Source organism: Phocoena phocoena, chromosome 13 (assembly GCF_963924675.1).
Source record: "Phocoena phocoena chromosome 13, mPhoPho1.1, whole genome shotgun sequence".
Classification (NCBI taxonomy): domain Eukaryota; kingdom Metazoa; phylum Chordata; class Mammalia; order Artiodactyla; family Phocoenidae; genus Phocoena; species Phocoena phocoena.
In genome coordinates, this window is record NC_089231.1 from 24,612,124 (window position 1) to 24,639,554 (window position 27,431).

At 38.2% G+C, this 27,431-nt stretch overlaps 1 protein-coding gene across 13 annotated transcripts in view; it reads left to right on the forward strand.

The window, feature by feature from the left end:
• DYM (dymeclin) overlaps positions 1 to 27,431 on the forward strand; it is a 378,252-nt gene that overhangs the window by 40,936 nt on the left and 309,885 nt on the right. For 9 of the 13 annotated variants that reach the window (XM_065890137.1, XM_065890134.1, XM_065890135.1 and 6 more), the window contains 3 exons: positions 13,481 to 13,533; positions 20,363 to 20,456; positions 22,013 to 22,146. In XM_065890137.1, coding sequence (XP_065746209.1) covers positions 13,481 to 13,533; positions 20,363 to 20,456; positions 22,013 to 22,146 — 281 coding nt within the window. The remainder of the gene's footprint in view (positions 1 to 13,480; positions 13,534 to 20,362; positions 20,457 to 22,012; positions 22,147 to 27,431) is intronic. The other 4 variants (XM_065890143.1, XM_065890145.1, XM_065890146.1 and 1 more) reach the window with 1 other exon arrangement.

Genomic DNA, 27,431 nt, shown 5'->3' on the forward strand with positions numbered 1-27,431 from the left:
TTATTTTAGAAGGTGCTTGAGTTTGCCCAGGGTTGATTGTTCCCTTAAACTAAAAGCTTAAGTGGGGGAAAACATAACTAACATTGTTTAAAGCATTAAAATAAGGGAGAAAGTAAGTTTTGCTCCAAGTATACCTTTCTTTCCTTTTCTCACTGTGTTGGTTGGAATCTAAATTTTTAAGTCATTTTTTTCTGTTGCTTTCTTGAGAAAATAAATGCAGGATGATCTTGCATGATAGTTGCTGAAATTTTTACGTTTTAATAGTTACAGTTTCTTCCATTTTGGAAGTTGAATGACAGCCTATAGGATTGTCTGTGAATCACATGAATATAAATACTTTTTGGTTCTGCTTGGTGCATTAAAAATTGCTATAATAAATTTATATGCAATTTTTATCCTTTAACTTTTTCCTTTGAATAGCCTCTTTTAAAACATTAATGTTTCCACAGTTTAACCACTGAATGGGCTGATTCTTGTTGGTTTTGTGAATGATTTCCATAATTCTCTCTTTGCTAAGGTAAGGAGGAAAATGTCTTTAGAAGTGCTTCTGTGCTTTTCTGCATGGTTACGTGTTGATTTTACTCATGTTGTGTCTTAAATTGACAAACATAATTTGTTAGAGAATGTATGTTGTGGGCTGAAAATGACACTATTAATATAAAATGTCAATTTTGAAATCATTTTATGGTGGAATTTTCAGTGAAAAAGACTTAAGAATTGGGCTTCCCTGATGGTGCAGTCGTTAAGAATCTGCCCGCCAATGCAGGGGACATGGGTTCGAGCCCTGGTCCGGGAAGATCCCACATGCCGCGGAGCAACTAAGCCCGTGCACCACAACTACTGAGCCTGTGCTCTAGAGCCCATGAGCCACAGCTGCTGAGCCCATGTGCCACAACAGCTGAAGCCCGTGTGCCTAGAACCTGTGCTTTGCAACAAGAGAAGCCACTGCAATGAGAAGCCCGCGCACCACAACGAAGAGTAGCCCCCGCTCGCCGCAACTAAAAGAAAGCCCGCGCACAGCAATGAAGACCCAATGCAGCCATAAATAAATTAAAAAACAAAGTAGAATAAAACCAATCTAAATTACTGAAAGCTGTGAATTCGGCAATATGTAATTAAAAAATTTAGCTTTCTTACCAAACTATAGTTTATGATTTCATAGCAGTTACAAAAAAGTCATCTGTCACCTTACCACTTTCGTTATTAGACTTAATTTTTTCTGTTTTCTTCTAGTTCTGTATCATTCACATAATTTTTAAATGATTTAAATCATAACAGATGTAAGTTTTATAATAATACATCTATGATAACTTCTGTTAGGTATATATAGAAATTCCAGTTAGTGGTAATGTTCTAGATTGATATTATGTGGGTTTCCCTTAATAAAAAAGTAGCTAAATATTATTCATATTGAAAGAGTATTAAACTAGAAGTTTGACATATTTATTTTTCTATTGTGACCTGGGACCAGTTACTTAGCTTCTCCATTTCTGTCACTTGTAGATTGAGGATACTCTTATTTCGTTAGTCAACTTCTCAGGGTTTTTAAAAGAAATCAAATGAAATAATCAAGGTGAGAGAACCTTGAATAGTATATAGGCCTCTACAGATTACAAGTTATAGCTAATCAGCAAATTTATTTGCATATCAACAATTAATATGCTGAAGTCTTTGAATATATTTCTTCTGTAGGAGGTTAAACAGTTCTTTTCCTTAGTCTTCTCCCATGTTGAAATACTTTCTTTAAAATATAACTTAAAAGTTAGTTTCAACTCAATTTAACCAAACAACCCCAAATTCTATGTTAGTGGAGTTCAAATTACTGAAAATCTGCTAAATGTTTACAATACTTAGTTGCAGTTTTGAGTTTTGTTAAATAAATTATTTTTCTCTCTAGTGTAAACATTTTTTTTTAAATCTGAGTTTATGTGGGAACTTAAGTTACTTCTACATTTGAGAATATGATAAGATTTTTTTTTTTTTTAGGTTGCTCTACAACCATTTGGTAAGCTTCTTTTCTAAGGTTATGTATTATTCAACCTCTTTTTTCTTTCTTTAATCCCGGAGGGCCAACACCATGGCCTGGCAGTTTCCATTGGTACCTCTTAACGTTACTTAAAAATTTGTAGTGTGGACACATGAAGAAGAATGAGATAGATGGGTTGACAGAAAAGAAAAGAGAAAGTTGAAAAAGAAAATGTTGGATGGTAGAAACTGCCTAAAGGACCACAAATAATTCCTTCTGGGGCTGTATGTTGGCTCCATGGTTTAGGTCATGGGTCATCAATTAAGTTATCAGCCTAAGTATGCTGCTTCTGTGAACTCCCATGGTGAGTCATTTACTTGCCAACTGTAGCCTGTCTGACTTGTTACACCAGCTGACTAAAATACTGTAAATAACTCTTACATATATTTTTATGTGTGACAGTTATCAGGAATAGGTGTTAAGTTCATTAGATGACCCGTTTTATATATTTATTTTGGTTGTGGACCCTTGTATTCTTGAACTACAGGCTTCATATGAAATTAGCTTTTTTCCCCTACCAACAAATGTTCTTTCTTGTTTATTTGTCAGTTTTGGAAAACCACTTGCCATCTGACAGTGGTACTCTGTTGATGAATGAAGGGATGCGTGCTGTAACAGTGAGCTCTGGTCTTTTTATTTTCATACACGAACTAATGGCAGGGTCTCCTTGAGGTTGTGGTGGAGAGCAGATCTAACCATCAAGGCCAGGGTTGTTTTTCTTCTGTCACCTCATGAATCATGGCTCATGACATCTGGACACATTTTCTGCATAAATGGGTGATATAGTTGATCATCTCTTTTTTTTTTTTTTTTTTTTGTGGTATGCGGGCCTCTCACTGTTGCGGCCTCTCCCGCTGCGGAGCACAGGCTCCGGACGCGCAGGCTCAGCGGCCATGGCTCACGGGCCCAGCCGCTCTGCGGCATGTGGGATCTTCCCAGACCGGGGCACGAACCCGCGTCCCCTGCATCAGCAGGCGGACTCTCAACCACTGCGCCACCAGGGAAGCCCCTGATCATCTCTTTATATTGAAAAATATCCACAGTTTTTTACTTCATATTTGCTAATTTTTTTCTTTTTCTATCACAATCGAACATTTCTGTATCCTCTTCACTATACCATTCTTCAAGTTAAGGCCAGAGTTGTTTGTCATGTAAGAGGATTGTAACACAGAGTTTAAATCCGAAGAAGCTGTAAACTCTCTGTACAGTGGTTTCTTGATATTCCCCACCATCCATGTTAGTTGATACAAAAATTGTCTGCCTGGTACAGTGAAAGAATTTAGGTGGTGTTGAATAGAATTTGTTTTAAATTTACAGTGACATGATAATTTGCCAGTTAGATGTCACATCCTTTATGAATTCCTCTCTATAGGCAATTTTAAAGGGGAAAAAAAAATCTGTATTTGTCATGAAGGTTCTTATGCTTGCTTACTGTCAACACATGCTTATCTGAATATAAAAATCATTGGATTTGGTGTCAAAAGATCTGGGTTTGTAATTTTGCAGATTTAGGAATATGTATGGGTTAAGCCACAGTTATGCATTTTGGTTTATACATTTTGGTGGGAATGGTAATTGGTTAAATCTTTCTGGAATGTAATTTGCAGTATTCATCAGAACAGAAGTGTCACTGACCTAGCAATTCCACTTCTAGAGTTTATGTTAAGGAGATGATTGGACAAGTTCAGAGATGTATGTATGAAGACATTGATAGCAATGTTTATAACAGAAAATTGCTAACAATCCTAAGTGTCCAGATGAATGAACAAATAAAAATGGTGCATCTGCACACTGGAACAATATGTAGTCGTTAATAATGATTATGTGTTTATAGATATGGAAAAATCCACAGCATATTAAGTGGTTAAAGCCAGTTAGAAAATCGTTCACGTAGCATAATCTCGTTGAAGCAAAATTGTGTTATATAATATTAATTTAAAAAATGTGTATATTTATATAATTCTTCTGTGTAAGTTTTTATACCTTTATTTTTGTTTCTTTTTTTTAACTTGTTATTTTGAAATAATTATAGATTCACAGGACGTTGCACACACACACACACACACACACACACACACACACACACACACAGTAGTACAGGGGAGGTTCTTTGCATCCTTCCCTGTTTTCCCCAATGGTGACATCTTGCGTAACTCTAGTTCAGTACCAAAACCAGGAAATTGACACACAAAAGTTATTGAGATTTCAGCAATTAGTTATACATGCACTCATTTGTGTGCACATGTATAGCTCTGTACAGTTTTATCACATGTGTAACCACCACCACAATCAAGATGCATAACTTTCATACCAGCAAGGCTCCCTTGTGCTTTCCCTTCATAGCCACACCCATTCTTTCTACCTTCCGCATCTCTAAACCCTGGCAGCTGGTGATCAGTTTTCCATCTCTATAACTTTTTTATTTCAAGAAGGTTGTGTAAGTGGAATCATACAATATGTAACGTTTTGAGATTGGCTCTTTCATTCAGCATAGTGTCTTTGAGATCTGTTAAGGTGGTTCTGTGTATCATAGTTCGTTCCTTTTTTTTTGTTGAGTAATATTCTGTGTTGTGTGTATACTATAGTTTGTTTCTGTTTAAAGACTTATTGAAGGACACTTGGATTGTTTCCAGTTTTGGACTGTTATGAATAAAGCTGCTATGAACATTTGTGTACAGGTTTTTGTGTGAATATAAGTTTTTATTTCTTTGAGATAAATGCTCAAGAGTTCAATGACTGGGTTATATGGTAAATGCTTAGTTTTATACAAAACTGCCCAAACTGTTTTCCAGAGTGGCTGTATCACTTTACATTCTCACCAGTAATATATGTGATAACCAGTTTCTCTGCATCCTTGCCAGCATTTGATGTCACTGGTTTTTATTTTAACAGTTCTGATTGGTGTGTGGTGTTTCCTCCTGGTGGTTTTTAGTATGGTTCATTTTTACAATAATAAATACAAATTATTTTCTTTTTTAAAAAAGAAAAATTACTTAGACATAAGTTTCTTTTCTGCCAGTTATTAAACGTTACTTAATACTGAGAAGTTTTGCTAGGTGAATAAGGAATATTGATTTCCTTTGTAATCCACTAGTGTTATACTTCTGTAGTAACATATTAATGGAAATAAAATCAAAGCAGATCATCTACAGATTGACACAGCTGTTTTGATACTATTTCAAAATGTAAAACTACTTCAAAAATTACTAAATTATGCCTTATACTTGTCCTCTGCCCCATGGAGGGAAGAAAGGTGAAGACTGGCAAATTACTTATAAGATGTATTAAGGAATAAATATATGCAAAGTTTGACAGTTTAACACTTGTAGATTCATTTCATATTGTCGTTGAGGGGTTAGGGAGCTCACATTCATTGAGCGGAGTGTTGAGCACTTTCCACATGTTGCTACGTAGTCCTTACAACTATCCTATCAGATGGTGGCATCCTTACATCCATTTACATATGAGGAAACTGAGCCGCTCAAATTAAGTATCTTGGCTAGTCATACCAATAGGAATGAGGAAGCTGGAATTTAAATATGTGGCTTTGGAATCTTTCCATTATATGGGAGCATATGTTGTCTTCAGTAACGGGAATGGTTGGAAATCCATGCGAGCAGTACGCAGGAATGAGTTTGTTAATTGATGGTAATGGTTAAATCGAGAGGGTAGTACACTTGGAGTATAAGAATTGAAAGTGACCAGTCTGTGAATCTAGTGGGAACAGAATCATCTATATTATTTCTGTTACTGTTTCTTACTAGTGTTCCAATTTGGTATATTATTTTAGTGGAATTAAACTAGAATTTTTTTTTTCTTTTTTGACCACGCCATGCACCATGTGGCATCTTAGTTCCCTGACCAGGGATCACACCTGTGCTCCCTAAATTGGGAGGGCAGAGTCTTAACCACTGGACTGCCAGGGAAGTCCCTAAACTAGAATTTTTAAAGATTAGGTAGTTGACTGTGTTCTGCTTTAGTAATAGTAGTTTATCCAAGTTTGCTGGCCCAACAGTTGGCAGCAGTGGTTAATTATAGTGGTGGTTGTATCTGGTTAGGCTTTATTATATGTACTACTAGAGGCATTATTATTGTTGTTGCTGTTCCCATTGTCCTTTTGTTTTTTGCTAAAAATTTGAAGATGATTGAAGACATTTAACGATTGTACACCTGGGGCACCTCGCTGCTCTGTGAAGAGTTCTGTTAGTGTGTCTCTATATATATTATAATATTCCAGCTGGGTTTTTTAAAAAAAATATTTATTTATTCATTTGGTTGCATTGGGTCTTAGTTGCAGCAGGCTGTCTCCTTAGTTGTGGCTCCAGGGCTCCTTAGCTGCAGCATGCATGTGGGTTCTAGTTTCCTAACCAGGGATCAGACCCGGACCCTCTGCACTGGGAGCGTGGAGTCTTATCCATTGCATCACCAGGGAAGTCCAGTTAGTGTATATTTTTGATTTTTTTTAAATTTATTTTTGGCTGCATTGGGTCTTCGTTGCCGTGTGCGGACTTTCTCTGGTTCGCTGAGTGGGGGCTACTCTTCGTTGTAGTGTGCAGGCTTCTCATTGCGGTGGCTTCTCTTGTTGCAGAGCACAGGCTCTAGGCGTGTGGGCTTCAGTAGTTGCAGCAGTTGGGCTCAGTAGTTGTGGTGCACGGGCTTAGTTACTCCGTGGCATGTGGGATCTTCCCGGACCAGGGATCAAACCCGTGTCCTCTGCATTGGCAGGTGGATTCTTATCCACTGTGCCACCAGGGATGTCCAGTTAGTGTATATTTTTGATTCTATGTTTATTGGCTTCCTATTTTATGTAGGATAAAATCCAAATTCCTTTAGATGGCATTAAGATTCTTCTCTCTTTTGCTCTATTTTACCTTGTAAGTCTTCTCTGCTACGTACACGTCCCAGCAGAGGCAGCAGAGGTGGCAGAGATGACAATGATTATTTGAGACATAACTTAGAAGTAATCCAGCTGTGTTATTGGTATTCATTGGGGAATTTTGTTGTGGAAACTGTCACTGGAACATGTGGAGAGTGAGAGGTTGACGTTGATGTTCTCTCCCGAGGGAGAGTCCCTTCATGAAATCTAAATAAGGAAGGGAATAGACTTAGGATATAGCCCAGAAATGGCCACATAATGTTTAAGAACTTCCCTATAGTTGTGAAAATCTTGATAATCACTTCCTTGCTGAATTATTTTCAGGGAAGCCCAATGAAGGTTCTTAAAACTGGAAAAATCGCTTAGACCAGTTTCAAATGTTGCAGTGTGTGTGAGAGCTTCTTGGGCATGGCTCTCCAGTCCCATAGGTCTCATTGTCCATCGGGGTGTCACTCGCAAAACTGAGATTCCTGTTCTGTGAATCCATCTGTTTATGTTGTTGCTGGAATGATAGCAGCTCTGAGGAGGAGGAGCCTGGTCTGCTGTCACATATAAGGATTGCTTCAGACAGAGTCACACCGGGCCATTGGAGCAATATGATTGTTTATCTAGAGTTTAGTTCCTTTAGCAAATGTTTGATTAAGAGATGACTTGTTTTAAGTATTTATCCCTAATCTCTCATTAATGACATTTTCCATATTGACCTGGTTGTGGAGTTTATGTATACAGGAAGTTTGAAGACCTCTGTGATATTAATTTATTTAATCTGTATTGGTATGAATATTTGCTGCCTTTTTGCCCCCCTTTTGTATGCCTCCAGTGCCCCAAATCTGCCTTCAGAAACAGCATTTGGTTTCTAATTGTAATTGTCTTGGAAACATTGGCATATTTTGCATTTCAATTTTACTTTTATTTACTGCAAATGATGATTTGTAAGTTGCCTGCTACCAGAACGTCTGAGTTCATTTGTTTAACTAAACAGTACTGTGCAAAAATGCCTATAAACACGCGGCAACAGTTACCAGCCACCCCGGTTGCTTACCACCTCATTTTAGCTCTACATCAAGCACATGGGAAACATTATTCTTAAAATGTTCCGAAAAGTTTAGAAAATTGGAGGATGGAGGGATGGGAGGAAAGGAATTCTATTATAACAGTCAGTGTGTTGCTTTTGGCAGGGGTGTGCCTGGCTGATTTCCTTTGTAGAAATAACACTGCAACAAACAGAGCTTTATGAATCCTTCATTTAATAGGTAATTGCCATGTGTTCTTCTTTTGACTGAGCCACTGTACCAGGCGTGGTGGGGGAAGGCACGGATGAATGAGACATTTTCTCTGTTCTCACGGAGGTTATAATCTGGATACTCAAGATGCTTCTGATCGACAGTGGTGATTGTTGAGGAAGTGTGGTAGCTGTGGTGCTGTTTCAGATCACGGCCATGTGTAGGGGACGCAGGCTTGAGGGGCCTAATTACAGAATGGTAGGTGCTGGCTGGCTAACCACAAGCCAGAGCTTCTAGCAGAGGTGGGATAGTTCCCAGCTTTTCCTGTCTCTTCATCCTTGAGTGACAAAGAAACCAGCCTGCTTCAAAAAGTTATATTATTTTACATTTAGAAACAAATAAGTGTCTTTAAAAATATTTTAATAAAAATGTAAACTTGGGGGCAGATGTTGCCTTGAAATCTGGGGAGTGTGAAGTGTTTCTTGAGGGACGGGGAAGGAATTTTGTCCTCTGGTAGTGAAGTGTCTGACAAAGGCTTTCATTGATTCAGTGCATTTTTATTAAGTGCCTGATTTGTACCAGGCTGAGAATGCTGTGATGAGCAAGGAGCACACAATCTAGGGGGGGCTACAGACATAACTTGGCAGTCTTGCTACCGGGTGCTCAGTTTCATGATTGGGTGCTGTTGGGACAGAAAGAGGGCTTCTTACCTGGTCTTTGGTGATCAGAGGTGGTTTCCTGGAGGAAATGGTGTCCAAACCAACCTCACTAATACATGTTGGGATTAATTCTTTTTTTCAGGCTAATATTGTATTCAAAAGAAATCAGAACCTGGTTTTTGCTTTTGTTTTGGGAACACTCAATACCTTTCTGTTGAGAATGAGTTGAGAAACTGAACTCCATACTCCAGCCATCTGGTATATTTTTCCAGGCTTGTAGTTGATCATTCTCCAGTGTTGATTAACCTCTGCTTCCCAGAACCTTCCAGGCTCTCTGTGACTGCCATACCTTTGCGTACGCATTCCTTGTGTCTGGAAAGCCGTCCCTTTTTGTCTGCCCAACTGCCTTCTCTTCCTCCTTCAGGACAGACAGTCTCTTCCTCCTTCAGGACAGACAGTCACTTCCTCCAGGATGCCTTCCTTGAGTGCTAAGAGGGTAGGTTGGGACAGGGCCGGGCTTGATCTGCGTACTTCCCCTGCACTAAATAGTCTGTCTGATTCTTCATTCCTCTGTGTAGCCTGGAGGCAGAGGCAGCATCTTTCACAGAGCCCAGCATGTCCTGGGCACCCAGGCAATGTTTGTTGAACAAGCAAATTCCGAAGCTTTTGAAGATTGTAGCCACATGTATATAATTGAAGCTCTTGGTTCCAGCTGGTTTTAAGAGAGTGTTATTGACTCAAAGTAGAAGCACCAGTGAAACAGACTTTATGCATGTGGTCTAGTTATTAGCCTCATAAAACTCTTTACAGTCTTTTGCATTTTATACGTCTTTACTTTTATTTTTTGCCCGAGTAACCCATAAACTGAGTAATTCATAGTTTTCACTTCTTGCCAACTACTGATGTATATTATTAAATCTGACCACAGTGATTTATTATAATAGAAGTCTTTTGGTTATTAACAAAAATCAATGTGATTTAGCATATGTCAGAAAGAGGGGCTTATGTGATGAAGAGAAAGGGCTGTCTCATAGAATCCCAGATGAGAAACACAGCTAGGCTTCAGGAAGAACTGGTCCCAAGAATTACAAGGCCAGCAGGAATCCTGACTGTCCTTTTTGTTTATCTCTGCTGCTCAGTGGATAGAGGATGGCTTCCTATAACCCTCAGCATGGCAGGCCAGTTCCAGCCATATGGAGAACCTGTCTTTACATCTCAATTCCAAATTCCCCAAGACTCTGGCATAGCTTTTGTTAGATGCCTATCTCTGAGCCATCAGCTATGGCCAGGGAGTGGGGGTCAGGCTGAACAAGCCATGTCTGCTTCTGCTCACCCCTGAGGAGTAGGTGGGAAGGTAGAAGAAAGGGAGGGGGAGGACAGTAGACAGATCATATGAGGTGGGCAGACTCTCCAAAAATATCTAATACAGGGATAAAGACCAGGGACATGCAAAGAGTTGACTATAGAATCATTTCTAGGTACTTTTTGGCTAAAAATTTTTCAATCTTAGAAACTTAAAGATTACTTTGGAAAGATATTTATCTTTTTGAATATGAATATAATCTGAGATTCTTAAGGTAATGGCATATTCACTGAAGTAATTAGTTTTAGCTTTGTGTATATTCACAGTACTTCTTACACATGATACTGTCTTCAGTTGCTGGGAGACAAGTTCTAGAGTAGCTCTAATAGAAATAAAAGGTTAGATTGGAATGTATTTGAAATTTTCTAGTAGCCATGTTAAAAATGTAAAATAAAACAGGTGAAATTAATTTTAATAGTATGTTTTATTTAGCTCAGTATATCCCAAATATTATAATTTCATGAACATAAAGATTACTAATGAAGTATTTTCTATTTTAAAAAAAATCTTTGAAATCTGGTATGTATTTTGTATTACAGTTTATCTCAGTTGGGACCGGCCACTCTTCAGGTGGTCAGTCACTACATGTAAGCTAGTGGTTCCCATATTGGACAGCGTAGTTCTAGAAATAGCTGAAGTAATCCATTTTCTTTCATAGTTTCTCTAAAATTTTCTTGTCAAAAGCATTGGTGCTTATGGATTGTTTTTTTTAAAAAGTATGCTTCAGCAGCAACAGCAGAGAACCCTGGGAGGTAGGGGTTTTTAAACTAGCCCTTGAAAGAGTTGCCCATTTGGAGGATTTGCTATGTGCCATGTGTGTTGGCAGAAAAGAACAAAATTTTTAAACCAGTCACCAGGCTGTAAAGCTGGTTCTTGTTCTTCCGCTGATTCCTGGAATGTTACTTAAACTCCTTGGAAGCCTCAGTTTGCTTATCTATTGAAATAGGGTTTATAACTGTCCTGCTCATTAGAAGAGGTTCTCATGTGCTAATAAATTTGAAAGTGCTTTGAAAAACTTTTAAAGGGTTACATAGGTGTAAAGCATTATTTTAATTTATTAACTGGGAAAAAAGCAATGCATTTTGGAATCAATAGTAGCTCATTTATTGAGGTTTTACTTTGTGCCAGGCACTGTTCTAAGTGCCTTATACATATTACATAACTTAATAACCACACCTTTTGAAACAGGTACTGTTTTTATCATCTCTGTTTTATGTATGAGAAAACTAAAAGAAGGCTAAACGATCCCTAGGTTATATAGCTAGTAACTAGTTGAATTGGAATTGGAATGCACTTTTTTCTCTAAATTGTGGCAAAACGCACACAACATAAGATTTATCATTTTAGCCATTTCTAAGTGTTTACTTCTGTAGTATTAAGTAAATACATTCACATTGTTTTTTTTTTAAAATTAATTAATTAATTTATTTTTGGCTGTGTTGGGTCTTCGCTGCTGCACGTGGGCTTTTCTCTAGTTGGGGCGAGGGGGGGCACTCTTCATTGCGGTGCGCGGGCTTATCATTGCAGTGGCTTCTCTTGTTGCGGAGCACAGGCTCTAGGCGTGCGGGCTTCAGTAGTTGTGGGGCACGGGCTTAGTTGCTCCGCGGCATGTGGGATCTTCCCGGACCAGGGCTCGAACCCGTTTCCTCTGCATTGGCAGGCGAATTCTTAACCACTGCGCCACCAGGGAAGTCCTACATTCACATTGCTGTTTAACTATCTCCATCGTCCATCTCCAGAACTTTTTCATCTTCCCCAACTGAAACTCCATACTCATCACATACTAACTTGCTATCCCTCCCCCATCCCCCCACCTCCCTGTTCCCAACCACACCAATAACAACCACCATTCTACTTTGTCTCTGTGGATTTGACGTGGACTCATACAGTATTTGTCTTTTTGCAACTGGCTTATTTCACTTAGCATAATGTCTTCAAGGTTCATCCATGTTGTAGTGTGTGTCAGAACTTTTCCTTTTTAAGGCTGAGTAATATTCCATTGTATGTATGTACCACATTTTGTGCCATCATTCATCTGTTGATGGACACTGGTTGCTTCCACCTTTTGGCTATTGCGAGTAATGCTGCCGTGAATGTGGGTGTACAAATATCAGTCCTTTTGGGTATATGTATACCCAGAAGTGGAATTGCTGGATCATATGATAATTCTCTTTTTGATACTTTGAAAAGTTGCCATACTGTTTTTCATAGCACTTGCTCCTTTTTACACACCCATCAGCAATGCATGAGGGTCCCAGTTTCTCTACATCCCCTCCAACACTTTTTTTCCTTTTCCCTTCCCTCCCCTCCTCTCCCGTCCCCCCCCCGGTTCTTTTTTTTAATAATACCATCCTAATGGTGTGAAGTAGTATTCACTGTGGTTTTAATTCACATTTCCCTAATGACTAGTGATGTTGAACATATTTTCATATACCTGTTGGCCGTTTTTATGTCTTTGGAGAAATGTCTATCTGAATCCTTTGCAGATTTTTAAACTGGGTTGTTCGGGTTTTTTTGTTGTTGTTGAGTCAGAGTTTTTAAAAAATATATCCTGGATATTAGTGCCTTATCAGGTATGTGATTTGCAAACATTTTCTCCCATTCTGTTGGGTTGACTTTTCACTCTCTTGGTAGTATCCCTTGATGTGCAAAAGTTTTAAATTTTGGTTAAGTCCAATTTATTTATGTTTTCTTTTGATGATGCCTGTGTTTTTGGTGTCATATGTAAGAAATTACTGCTGGATCCACTGTCCTGTAGCTTCCCCAGTTTTTAAATCTAAGAGTTTTATGTCTTTCTCTCCTGTCTCTGTGTCAATTTGCATTGGCTTCTGTTTTTCTGTATATTTATAAATTATTGAAGCTTATGTCTGTGTTTTCTCTCTTTTCTTGCCTTGTTTCTTTTTTGTTGTTGTTGAACCATTTGAAAGTATTATAGAAAAATAATGGCATTTTTCTAAATAACTATAATCCTGTGATCAGTACTTCCTTGGAAATGGGCACATGAGGCCCCTGCCTTGTGCTCTGTGTTTGAGAATACCTTTCTCGAATTTTTCTAAGTCCCACCAGCCCCACCTCTCCTCCCTGCCTCAATACCTAAAAGGCAAGGCGCCCCAAGTGCTTTTCTTTAGGAGTCTCATGTTGAGAATTATAGTAAATTTTCTAATTACATTGAGAATAGAAGCTTTATTTAGCTGATATTATTGTTTACCACTGTACACCTTATTTTCCTTCTAAATTGTCTTTCTTGTCTTTATTTTTATGTATTCCTTTAACTGGTTAGTATGTACATAGTTAATGTTATAGTTATTAATTACCTTTTTTCTCATTTTCCAGTACCGAGTTGAAGCTCTTGGAGGAGGCAACCATTTCAGTCTGCAGGTCTTTAGGTAAGGAGGAAAAATGAATGTGTGTGTGTGTGTGTGTGTGTGTGTGTGTGTGTGTGTAATGTGTATATATATGTATGTGTGTGGAGACAGTTATTTCAAAATTTCTGTTACAGATTTTGCTGGTGCAATGTGAATTGAATTAATGAAGTGATATATTTTTGTTGATGATGATAATTATAATTGTACTAATAATTATATTCTTGGTGTTTATTGATGCCTCTAGAGGTTCTCATTCAGTTAACAGCAATGAGACACATGCTTGGTTTATTTGCGGTAGTGGTAATGGACTCCACTAAGCCGTAGAGCTTATTCTTTTTACAAATTTTGAAATACTGAGAAAAACCCAAAATATTCTTTGTTTTGTAGTTGCATGTATAGTTCCTAGAGAATATGGATCATTCATCCTTTGCTTTGCCAACTGCATGCACTATATATGCTGTTGCTGGATTTGTTAACTAGAATAATTATCACTCAATAGGAAAATATATTAGGAATCTTCTCAAATTAGTAATAACAACTTGATATTATGGTAAAGTGCATGGGCTCTGGAATTATTTCATGGTCTTAATTATAGCTCTGTTACTTAGTAGCTGAGCTTTAATTTCCTCATCTAAATTGCAGGATTCTCATGGGAAGAAGTCAGATAACATACGAAACATCCAGTATAGTGCCTAGCATCTCGTCATTATTCATTATTTATGTCAACAAATGTTACCTTTTTTTGGACCTCATTTCTCAAATACTTTGCTTTCAAATTGGTAGCAATTGGAAAGAAATGTATGCTTTAAAAAATGTGAATGATTATACTTACATTTCATTGTTGCTTTGAAAATTAGAGATAACGTATCTGTGAAACGACTGGTGGACCGGAGCTTAATAAGTGATGACGAGCTTGTTTTTAAATCAAGCTTATGGATGTGCTCCATGTAAGCTATGTGGCTAACTCCCATATAAGTTACTCTGCCAGAAACAGTCTTTGATGAAATATTTTTGCTTTTAAAAACAAATTATGTTGGTAATGATAGAGGTGGTATTATAATAGTTACCTTGAATTTTGTCTGCAGTTATAACCATAGATTTGAGGATTTTGTGCTAAACAGAGCTGACTATCAAAAACCTATATGACAGTTTGCTGAAAATTAATTTTATGTAACAGTGATATTATGCAGTTATTATGATGATGGTTTTTAATGTGACCTTGGGGTTTTACAAAAATAACATTTTAAAATTGGGAGTAATAGTTACTTATTAATACAATGTGGAAAGCATACTAAAGTGTAAAAAAGGCAGTAATTGCTCATATTCCACAACCCTGACGTAGCTATTGGTAATATTTTGCCTTCTGTTATTTATTCTTTGGATATACATTTACATGCATATTAAATACACATACTCAATTATTTTAATCTGTGTTTTTCACTTGATATTATGTATCTAAGTGTGTCATTCTATATTTAAAACTACTTTGGAGAATAGCAAATATGTGTATGTGTATATATATATATATATATATATATATATATTTAATTCCCCAAATTCTAACAATATAGTGGTATAGTTAAAATTAAAGTCTTCCCATATTAAACAGTGCAGGAAATCATTGCTAATCTTTTGTGGTAAGATCAAAATTTTATCAGTAATTCTGTGTGTATTGACTTATATGCGCAATTTTATGTAAGTGGTATTATTTCTACGTTTTCACTTAGCAGTATTCAGGAACTTCTTTCCATGTTGATAGATATAAATGTATATCAGTTTTAAGGGCTATGTGGGTATGTAACAATTCTCTCTTTTTTAAATTTTTTTGGTCTGAAAATGTTTTCATTTTTCCTTTGCTTTTGGAGGATATATTTGCTGGGTGTAGAATTCTAGGTTGGCATTAATTTATTTACATACTTTAAATATACCATTCTGTTATTTTTCTGGTTACTCTCATTTTTGTTGAGATTAAAACTGTCAAAAAAAAAAAAAAAGCTGTCAGTGTTAATGTTGTTCCTTTGAAAACAATGGAGTTTTTTTCTTCTGGATGCTTTTAAGTTTTTCTTTTCTTTTTTTTTTTTTTTTAAAGAAGATGTTGGGGGTAGGAGTTTATTTATTTATATTTGCTGTGTTGGGTCTTCATTTCTGTGCAAGGCCTTTCTCTAGTTGTGGCAAGCGGGGGCCACTCTTCATCGCGATGCGTGGGCCTCTCACTATCACGGCCTCTCCTGTTGCAGAGCACAGGCTCAGTAGTTGTGGCTCACGCGCCCAGCCGCTCCACGGCATGTGGGATCTTCCCAGACCAGGGCTCTAACCCATGTCCCCTGCATTAGCAGGCAGATTCTCAACCACTGCGCCACCAGGGAAGCCCTAAGTTTTTCCTTTTTGTCCTTTGGCTTTCAACATCTTAGAATATGCTGAGGAGTATTTTTGCTTCCTTCTCTCCTTCCTTCCTTTCTTCTCTCCTTCCTCCCTCCCTCCCTGCTTGAGGTTTGTAGAGCTTGTTAAATCTGTGGGTTGATGTCTTTCATCAGTTTTGGAAAATTGTCAGCCATTATCGATTTATACATTGTTTCTGTCCTATTCTGTCTCTCCTCTCCTTCTAGGGTCTCTGTTATATTTGTGTTAACATTTTCATTGTGTTGCATAGGCTTGTTAGGCTCGCTTGCTCTCTTTTTTTTTTTTTTTTTGTATTTTATTTTCTTTTTTACTTTCTCTCTGACCTTCTGTAGGATATTTTTTTATTAATCTGTCTTTAGTTTACTAATATTTTTTCTGGTAAACACATCTATTGAGATTTTTAAGATAAAATTTAAATTTTAGAATAGCTTTAGATTTATAGAAAAGTTGCAAAGCTATGTAGAGAGTTCCCATATAACCCTCTTTAGTTTCCTCTATTGTCAACATCTTACATTAATATGGTACATTTGTTACACTAAGGAATCAACAGTGGTACATTACTATTAACTAAACTTGACCCTTTATTCAGATTTCACTAGTTTTCCCAAATGTCCTTTTGGACTTTTTTCTGTTCCAGGATACTACATTACGTTTAGTCATTAAGTCTCCTTAACCTCCTCTTGTCTCAGATTTTCCTCAATTTTAATGACTTTAAGAGTTTTGAGGAATACTGGTAGAGTATTTCTAGAATGTCCCTCAGTTCGTTTGATGTTATTCTCATGGCTAGGTGGGGGTTATGGATTTGTAGGTGGAAGATCACAGAGGTGACATGCTGTTCTCAACACATCATATCAGGGATACATGCTATTAACATGAGTTTCACTGATGATATTGACCTTGATTATGTGGCCAGGGTTGTTTTTGTCCATTTTCTCCACTGTAAAGTTGTGCCCCTGCCCTGCTGTTGCCTTCATTTTGAAGGAGAGTTTTTCTGGATACAGAATTTTTGGTTGGCATTTATTTTTTCATATCCCTTTGACTATATCATTCTGTTGCCTTCTGATAAGTCATTTTTTGGTTACTGCTGTCAAGATTTTGTCCTTGCCTTTACAAAATTTTAAAATTTATTCTTTATTCTGCTTGGGGTTTGTTGATGTTCTTGGATACGTAGATTGATGTTTTTCATCATTTTGGGGATGTTTGTGGCCATTATTTTTGTTGGGCTTTTTATATTTATTACTTTCTTCTATGAATCTGCACATGGGGTTCTCTGGGTCCAAACAGATTTCTTATTAAATATCTCACAGTGAATTTTAAGTGCATTTCCCCCACTTTTTCCTAGTTCTTACCTGCTGGGATAGTGCTATGAGAGCCAGGTCAGTTTTATGTGAGGAGGTGAGGTTTGCTCTGTGTTTGGCTTGTTTAATTCTTACCAGTTGTTTTCTGGGACTTGTCGCCTCTGAATCTGTATAGCAAGGTATTGGGTGGGACGGTTAACGTAAGGTTTCTGGTTGGAGTAGACAAAAGTACTTTCAGGCAGTTAGGCTTGTGAATGATCCATTGATTACCAAATAAAATTTTAGTCCAGTTCTATAAAATTTGTAGTTAGTTAAAGTGTTTCCTGTTTTTAGGGGAAAAGGACTATCCTTACTCAGCCTTTTCATGAGCTTGTATCTTTTTGTATTTTTTCATGGGTATTTTATTTTTAATTCTTTAAAAAATTTCTCACTCATACAGAGGCAGACAGAATAATGACCTCCTGTATGCTCATCTCCCAGTTTCAATCATTTTCAACTCATGGCCAGTCTTGTTTCATCTGTATCTCTCACCTATTTATTGACATATGGATATGTACAGAAAAGTGCACAAGTAAAAAGTGTATACAAAAGAAAAAGCGTATCCTCACATAATTAATTTGACACAAACCTCTGGCATTATATTATTTCATCCATAGATATTGTGATATGTATCTCATAATAACAATTTTTTAATGGAAAAAATACCATTATCTACTAAAAACAATTTTTAATATCGCAAAACATCCACTGACTGTTCAAATTTCTAATTGTCTCAGTTTGTTTCAATCAGGAGACAAATAAGTCCATACATTATTATTGGTTAATATGTCTTTACATTCTTTTCAGCGCAGGTTCCTCCTGAATTTGTCTTGCCTTGTTTCCCCTCTCAATTTTCTTATTGAAGAAAGTGGGTAGTAAGAGTTTCCCACAATGTAGATTTTGTCGATTGCATCCTTATGGATTGTTAGCATGTCTCTGTCTTTTATATTTATGGTATATTGGTTATTGGATCTTGGAGATCGTGGGTATTTTAGTGAGATACTGGGAAAGGTTGTTTCAGGGGCTGGAAGCAAGGTCAACCTCTCACCCCAGGTGGAAGTCCTCTTTATAATACCCTTGTCTGAGTATTACCTGGAATTTGCTTGAACTCCTGTGGAGATGGAGAATTCCTTTTTCACAAAGCCAGTTCAGTTAACAGATTGCTTCAAGTTCAAGCTCTAGAGTTAAATGAGTTAGTTTTCCATTACTGAAGTATTATCGTTACTTGAATTTTTACAGATGAAGAAACTGAGGCATGGGGAGGTTAAGTAAGTTGCCAGGTGTCACACAGCTAGTCAGTGCTGGAGCTGGGCTTTGAACGTAGTCACGTTCTGTAGTCCAGTTCCACGTGCTTTTCTGCCTTCCTGTCAGACATCCCCTGTTCCTACTCTGGTCCTGAAGCACTTTCAACTTCAATGTAGCATTTGATTTTTGCCAGTTAAGTTTGATCCTGTTAAATTCCACTGAGGTATTTTGGAATATTGAATCTACCATTGAATATTGTTTTTGAAACATCATTAAGTGTACTTAATTTTATAAATTTATTACCCCATCTACATCTTGTCCAAAAGAGTACTTTGGAAACTTAGAATGTCATCCACATTAAGAGAGGGAGTTCCGTTTGTAAGTATCTTCTTAGTACCTGACACAGTGCTGGGCACATGTAAGTAGCTCCATGAAGACATGCTGAATGAATGAAAAGGGTACACAAAACTTTAATTACATCAGTCTAGTGGTCTTGGTTGTTCTTTCTAACAACACAGGGTTTTTTGTTTGATATTTTAATGGCTAACCATAAAATTCAAGTGATTACTTATAAAGCCATTCAATAATGAAGGGGCTGTTGAATGAACACAAGATTGTGAAGTTGAGATTCAGAAATATGGTTGAAGTCCTGTCAGCCTCAGCATTTTGTTTTGATTTACAATAGCTATGAAATATTAATTCATACAGAGACACACTTGCACACATTAACTGGGTTTTTTTTTGTTTAGTTTGGTTTTTTTTTTGGCTGTGTCGCGTCTTAGTTGTGGCACACGGGACCTTTGTTGAGGCATGCGGGATCTGTCATTGCAGTGTGCGGGCTTCTCTCCAGTTGTGGCCTGCGGGTTTTCTCTCTCTAGTTGTGGCGCGTGGGCATGGTTGCCCCACGGCATGTGGGAACTTAGTTCCCTGACCCGGGGTTGAATCCATATCCCCTGCATTGGAAGGAGGATTCTTTACCACTGGACCACCAGGGAAGTCCCCTACATTAACTGGTTTTTAAAAAGCCGTTTGTCTTGAAATCTCAGCATAGTCTTTCATTAAGCTAAACCCAAAGCTTAAAAGTAGGCAGTTTTTGATTCAGAGTGAAACTCTAACAATATCTAATCACGTGTCTATTCTGAATTATGGAATCTGGACAAAAACCTGCCCTAACTTAAAACACAGTTTGCCCCTTGCTACTCACAGTGGGGCTCTCCACCCAGCAGCAATGGGCATCACCTGCAGAATCTCAGGACTCACTTCACACATGCAGAATCAGAATTTAAACTTTAATGAGAATGCCAAGTGATTTAAATGCACATTAAACGTTGAGAAGTGCTGTCAACTTCAGTAGTGTAGGGTGGCCGTGGGATTCTGTACTTCCAGCAAGCTCCCAGGTAATGCTGTTGCTGCTGAACCACACTTGGATTAGCAAGGTGCTATACATTTTATCACAATGAGAAGATTATACAGTTACTTGCATCTACTCTCAAGCTGTGACAAGAACACATACCCAGCAGATAGACCTGGGTTAATTGGACAGTTACTGAGCGCTAAGCAGGTGGGCTGTAATGGTGTACTTATTCCTATGTATATCTTTTCTTTACAGTTTTGGATTCTGAGATGAGGTGGCTCTTTTCTCCTAGAGTTTCTATTATTTCCATTTATAAATCATGTTTCGTTGTTTAGAATTAAGACCAAGCAGCAATCTCTCTCTTTGCTAATTTTCCCAATTAGATTTGAAATTGACAATAAGGTTCATCCCTGAACAACTTCAATCTGACATTTGGCTTTGTAAATGTTATGATATGCTCATTTTGATTTCGGTTCTTAACTTTAACTTTTAAAAACCTTTTCTTCTCTTGCAGTTGAAAACAATCCTCGAACAGGAAACCTTGGTGCACTAATTAAGGTCTTCCTGTCTAGAACCAAAGAACTAAAACTTTCAGCAGAATGTCAGAAGTAAGCTGGATGATTAAATCACACTCTCTCTATATTTAATTTATATTTAACAGTATGATTTTTCATTCATTGGTAGAAATAGGGTATGGTCTTGGAATTGTTCTCATTATTAAGGCAAAAAGTAAAAGAGGTTTTAATTTACTGTCCAGGTCATTGTAGTGAAATTATAAATTCTGGAATCTGATTTCAGCATTTTAGACAATCTTTAGAAATATATTCTTTAAGAAGATTAATTGTGTAATTATTATTAAAAAAAGGTAATTTTCTCCCATTTCCACTGCTGGTTGTATCTAATTTAAATACAGTAAGTCCCCTACATATGAACCTTTAGATTGCAAACTTTCAAAGATGCGAAAGTGTGTTTGCATGTCCAGTCACGTAAGTTAGTTCACGTATCTGGCGAACATTGTCACATGTGTGCATGCTCTACAAGTGGTCGTGCTTTTGTGTACTTTACAGTACTGTATAGAGTACCGTAGTACAGTACCTTTATTTCAAGCCCAGGATGTCTGGAAGCAAGCATAAAAGCAGTGGTGATGTAGCTGGTACTGCTAAGAAGTGCCAAGTGATAACGATGGAAACAAAAGTGAAAACAATTTTGAGAGTGGAGCAAGGCGTGTGGAAAGTATTATAAACCTATTACAGTACAGTACTGTTTAGCTGAGTCTGTTAGTTGGGTACCTAGCCTAGCTTTGGTTGGACTTATGAACATGCAGTCAGAATGGAACTCGTTTGTATGTAGGGGACTTACTGTAATGACTTAGTGTATTATTTCATTCCACATTTGTTTCCTTTATTTCTTTCATATTAGGTGAACGAAGGTTTAGATTAGATATTATGGTTTTTTATTTATATAGTGGAAGATTCACCTTTTATCCACCCGAGCATTTTTTGAAACCATTTTTGGAGGGTAGTCTCTTAAAAGATTGCTCATTGCCCTGTTTCCAAATAATTTATATTGAATCCAATTAAAATTGTTGTGAGTCTATGATTATTAATACAAATACCAGGTATTGTACTGTGCAGCTGGTGATGCCCCATTTAAAATTTTGGTTGTGGGGACTTCCCTGGCGGTCCAGTGGTTAAGACTCCGAGCTTCCACTGCAGGGGGCATGGGTTCAATCTCTGGTCCGGGAATTAAGATCCCACATGCTGCAGGATGCAGCCAAAAAAAATAATTTTTTTTTGGTTGTGTATTTGCATATATTCTCTTTATGTTACTATAGTTTTCATGTTTTCTATTTTTAGTTTTCTTTTCTTTGAATTGCCTGTTTATGGGGCAACTATAAAGTTAAGAACAAAGAGCAGTCATGCCTAAAGGAAAAAAAATTTAAAGTTGACTCACTATGTAAAATACACAGGATGAAATATGAGGTAAATTATAGTAGATATCGTTGGTCCAGTGTCATAAATCATGAGCCATAAAAAAAAAGTATGGACATTGTTCTAATATTACAAACAAAATGGGCAAAATGAGAAATCAGTGGACTAGAAATAAAGTGATTGTGCTCATGATTAAATACTGATTCTTGTGTAATTTTGCTCTTTCTTTCTAGCCACATCTTCATTTGGCAGACACACAATGCTTTGTTTATTATTTGCTGTTTGCTGAAAGTGTTCATTTATGAGATGTCAGAGGAAGAGTTACAACTTCATTTTACTTATGAAGAAAAATCTCCTGGCAGTTACAGTAAGTATTGCCTTTGAAGATGTTCTGGGATAATGTGTGTAACATATAAGGATAGAATTTGAAGAATTAGAAGTATAATTTTGAAAATTCTACTTTTCCTCATAATTTTTTTTTGGCCGTGCCATGTGGCACGTGGGATCTTAGTTCCCCGACCAGGGATCGAACCCGTGAACCCGGCAGTGGAAGCATGGAGTCTTAACCGGTGGACCGCTAAGGAAGTCCCAATTTTCATTTTTAAGTGACCTGACACCATCACTCTTTCTTCCCCTATATTAATTTAAATGAGCTGAGGGCTTCCCTGGTGGCGCAGTGGTTGAGAGTCCGCCTGCCGATGCAGGGGACACGGGTTCGTTCCCCGGTCTGGGAAGATCCCACATGCCATGGAGCAGCTGGGCCCGTGAGCCATGGCCGCTGAGCTTGCATGTCCGGAGCCTGTGCTCCACAACGGGAGAGGCCACAACAGTGAGAGGCCCGCGTACCGCAAAAAAAAAAAAAAAAAAAAGAGCCGAGACACTTATAATTTTTTCTTTTTTCTCTTTTTTTAAATAAGGGTGCCGGTAAGATTGAGACTTTTCTTTATTTTGACTTCTATGTGTATGGGAAATAAAAATAAAAATCACAAATATTCCTTTCAAGAAACAAATGTCAATTTAAATACCATTACTAGGCCAACACATTATTAAGGGAGACAACCAATCAGAATTACAGATTTTATAAATGTTAAAGGTTACTTTCATAGGACATAACTGTCTCTGAGTCTGGGTATCTCTGGGACTGCTTGATCAGAAATAATGTTTTTAAGTATAGTTTTATGATGCCAAAGTATATTGTCTTTTTCTAAAGATACAGAAAAAGGTTACTTTTTTCTCCTGATATTGCCGAAATTTTTTTTCCCCCCGGTAGTTAGGAGAGCCTATAGTTTTCAAGATCAACTGCTGGTGTTTCATTTCTTAGCATTAAAAGTTACAACCTGGAAAATAAAAGGGCATAATGGGATTATTAACAGTTCAAATACAGGGAATGCAGTTTTGCACCTACTCTTCACGCTTGCTTCTCCCTTCCTCAAGGCAAAGGCACTGTTGCTTCTGAGTTTCCTGGGTTCATTTTTCGAAACACACCTCTGCCTTCATCAGGCTTTCTCGCCCACCTAGAGCTTTATACATTGAATATGTTTAATTTACTACCTTGATAATCAGCCTTCTATATTTGTTAAATATATACTGATGTCTCAATCTGTTGTTAAATATATACTGATGTTTTAATCAGGATTGTATCTTGTATGTGTTAGTTTTGTTAATGCTAGGCTTTGTTTTTGTGCCAAAACATAGTTCTGTTTAGTGAGTTGCATTCCTTTCCAGGAAGTTCTGTCAGCAAGAATGGAGTGAATGTTTATCCCCGTTGGGCCTGAGAGCATAGTCCAACCAGCACCTGTAAACCCAATACTTTGTTTTGCATTATGTCACAAAAATTAAGCAAATATTGTGCTTTATTTAACACAATATCATTTTTATTTTAATATAAGATCATTTTTTCCCATTACCATTGAGCAAATTGATGCACTTGAGAGATACACTGTGCTTATTTGGGGGCCAAACGTCTTGCCACAGTACCCTCTCTGTACCTGCACTCCTCGCTCACATCCAGGCTTGAGAAGCATGGTTTTGTTGTACATCCCAGGTAGCCTCATGTAGAGGCAGGACAAAAACGACACTCTTCAACCATGGCCACTATCAAGATGGTCGTCTCACTGAAAGAGCTGCCTGTGAGGTTTGGTAATTGGTGATTTTGTGTGCTGACAGACTGTCCTGTTCCTTTATCCGGTTGGCAATTCAGGATTTTATACATGCTCTTTTGTTCTTTTCATTTGCAGCTGAGCTGCTGTTTGTCCACCAGCTTAAGTCCAGTGAACGTCTCCTTAAGGTTAAAGACTTGCTGTTTTTGGCATGTGTAATTATTTTCATCGTAGCCTTAGGTTGTTAGTTTGAGATTTCTACTTCTTATCACTAGTATAAGTCCTTTTTTATATTTTCTGTCAACGTCTTTTTACAGTTTGTAAAAGTGTGATAAAATTAAATGATTGCACAGGTACTGTTGAACGGTAAAAAATGGAACCTCACTCTGAAAACATCCATTTGTTAGCCAGTATATGAATATCTGACTTAGGTGTGTAAAAGACTGTTCAGGGATAGGTAAGATACAGTGGTAAGGGTTGTTTGAAGGTTGAATTGACAAAAGTAGAGGGCCATCTGCAAACAATTGAGCAAATCAACCAAGGCATTTTAGGATTGTTGGGTTATTACAGCATACTGAATTTTTTGTTTATCCCAACTCACTGTAATACTGCCATGATCAGATGGATATTGCTGCCATATTCAGTGAAGCCATCTTTACGAGGGTAGTATGACTCTTAGTCTGCTCTCAGTTTGTAATTGAAATTTGTGAGGATTTCATATTTGAACATTTTCCTATAGGCTATATATGATGTGGTAGCAGATTGTTTGCTAGAGAGAATTTGTATCGTTATGCAAACATAGCTCTTTCCACTATTCCATGCCTTCCAGAATAGTCGAGGGGACAAAGCCAGCCCTAGGCAAAACTGTGAAGTACTACAAAATTGTTTGCATTCCCTTTGCCTTCAATGCAAGTTTTCCTTTCCTCTGTCTTGGTATTATGTCCTATTTTTGCTGATACAATAACTGATATTTATTTTACATTTTTTAATGCATAAAGCCAATCTTTTAAGTCCTTAGGGGCCTAAATCTGTTGCTGGCTTCTGCAGACACTTAGGTAACTTGTTTCCTTATGTCTTTGATGGTGCTGACTGTGAGCTTTTATTTGTTTGATCTTAACCAGAGGCCCCAAATAAGGGTAGGATTTGCATTTGCTTCTAACGGGATCCAGGGGCTGCACCATAGGCCACTTCAGTCTCCTTCAGCAGCTCTTGGCTTAATGTGGCTCTCAGGTTCAGCTTCCCAGTGGCAAGTCTGAAGACTTAGTTTCCCAGTAGCTGGCTTCATCCTCAGGGACACCCTACCCTTAGAGTTTGCTTATTGTTCAGTGTTTTACTCTGGATTCAAGCCACGGTTTGTTTGCTTGTAGCGGTGCTTCTTTTTGGTTATGGTGCTGGGGTCCTTGGAGATTTCCTTTACTTTATGGAAGCCCATCAGTGCACTAAAGAGTGTATTTTAACCAAGAACTCGTTGTTTTGTACAAGAGGGCCCTTTGGAGTAACTACTCCACAATACTGCTGCCAGTTATAGTTTCTTTACAGATATTTTTAATTTTTTAAATGAGGGAAGATACCTTAGGAGATTGAGAGACTGAAGATAAAAAAAAAAAAGATGGGCGAGAAGCAGTAAAAAGGTCCAGGGAAGTAAGAGGCACTAGGATCTGGAGCACAGAGAGGGAACACAGGTTTGCTCTGGAAGAACGTGCCGCCTGTGTCCCAGAAGGGGCAGGTGAGAAGGAGGGGGAGGAGGAATGGCACCTGCCGAGAGCTGGGCAGAGCAAGACGTGTGGGCCTGAGGAGCCTGGGAACCAGTTAGCACAGCTTTGTGCAGAGTAGAAAGAGACTAGGCACGGGCTTCCCTGGTGGCGCAGTGGTTGAGAGTCCACCTGCCGGTGCAGGGGACACGGGTTCGTGCCCCGGTACGGGAAGATCCCACATGCCGCGGAGCGGCTGGGCCCGTGAGCCACAGCCGCTGAGCCTGCGCGTCCGGAGCCTGTGCTCCACAACGGGAGAGGCCAAAACAGTGAGAGGCCCGCGTACTGCAAAAAGAAAAAAAAGAGACTAGGCACTTGTCAAGTCCAGGTAAAAGGCTTGCTTGACTACGTTTCCTTGGCGCAGAATAGTTCAATATATATTTATTTTTAAAAATCATTTATTTTGTAGGACTTGCTCTCAAGCATAGTAGATTAAACATACATGATCATCTTTGCTGAAAGATCAGTAAAGGGATTTTTAATAAGTTATGAATTTATTAGGTTAAAGAGAAAGAGAGGGGGACACAATGTTTTTTGGTTTTTTTTTTTTTTTAAGTCTATTGAATTTGTTACAATACTGCTTCTGTTTTATGTTTTGTATTTTTGGCCGTGAGGCATGTGGGATCTTAGCTCCCCAATCAGGGATCAAACCCTCACCCCCTGCGTTGGAAGACAAAGTCTGAACCACTGGACCGCCAGGGAAGTCCCCACAATATTAGTAACATTTTGCAAGTTGGAAAACTGAGTAATGCTGAATTAAACTGACCAGTGAAAGCTGGGAGCTAAATGCCTTCAGGGTTGGAGAACTTCAGAGAAAAGCCAGTTCTTGCTGCAGAATCCTGGAGATGCTTAGGAATTAGAAGTGCCAGGTGTCTCTGAAGGCAGACAACCAGGGGGATTGATGGAAAGATATCTCCCCTGTCATGTACAGTCATGGGACCACCCCTTCCCCAGTTTAGTACTAAAATCTGCTCTCTGTAGAGGCTGGACCAGTGGGGCCTCCCTTAGTGAGCTCTTGGGCACAGTGGAGGCAGTGGTGTACCGAGAACAGGGTTAAGAGAAAAGGCTACAAAATGGAAGAGTGAGGCATCTTGACTTGGCTTCTAGAATGCTGGCACTGGGGTTTTACCCACCCCACTTTCTTTCCTGCCAGAAGACGAGTGGATACTCTTCTGGAGAAAATGAACCCAAAACAGGGACAGACTTATAGAAACGGACATTTAGATGCCCCTCAGTGAAGCAGCTCACAACCCACCTGTGGGAACCACCGCATGGCAGGCTGTGCCGTTTGTCTCCCTCTAGCTGGTAGATGGGGAGTCAGGGATCCCATACAGGTGAGAAAACTTATAATTTGTGAGAGACCAAAACAAACAGAAGAAAAAAATTACATGAGATAGAAATTTATGGGAAAAAAAAATCCTTAATCACACCTCTTCAACACAACCAATTTCCTTTTTATTCCCCTCTGGCTTAAAACCTTTTCGAAACTGTTTGGAATTACCTTCCCAATCCTTGGTGTATTTGTTTTACTAAATGCAGTGGAGGTAAATCTCTGTCCTTTGAAAGTAGCTTTGATTTTTTCTGATGGCCGAGGTGCTTTGGCTCCCATGATGGCAGGGCTTTACTGCTCTTTCCTCCACTTGAGCTGGTTCCCTAGGGCCTGGGGCCGCTGTCGCTCAACAGGTGAACCAGAAATTGTATTGTGGGGGGAGGTGAGTGATTTTGGTTTTATTTTTGTCTTAATATAAAACTTAATAGTTTAATCTCATTAGTTATAGATAAATAATGCAAAACCCCCCAAA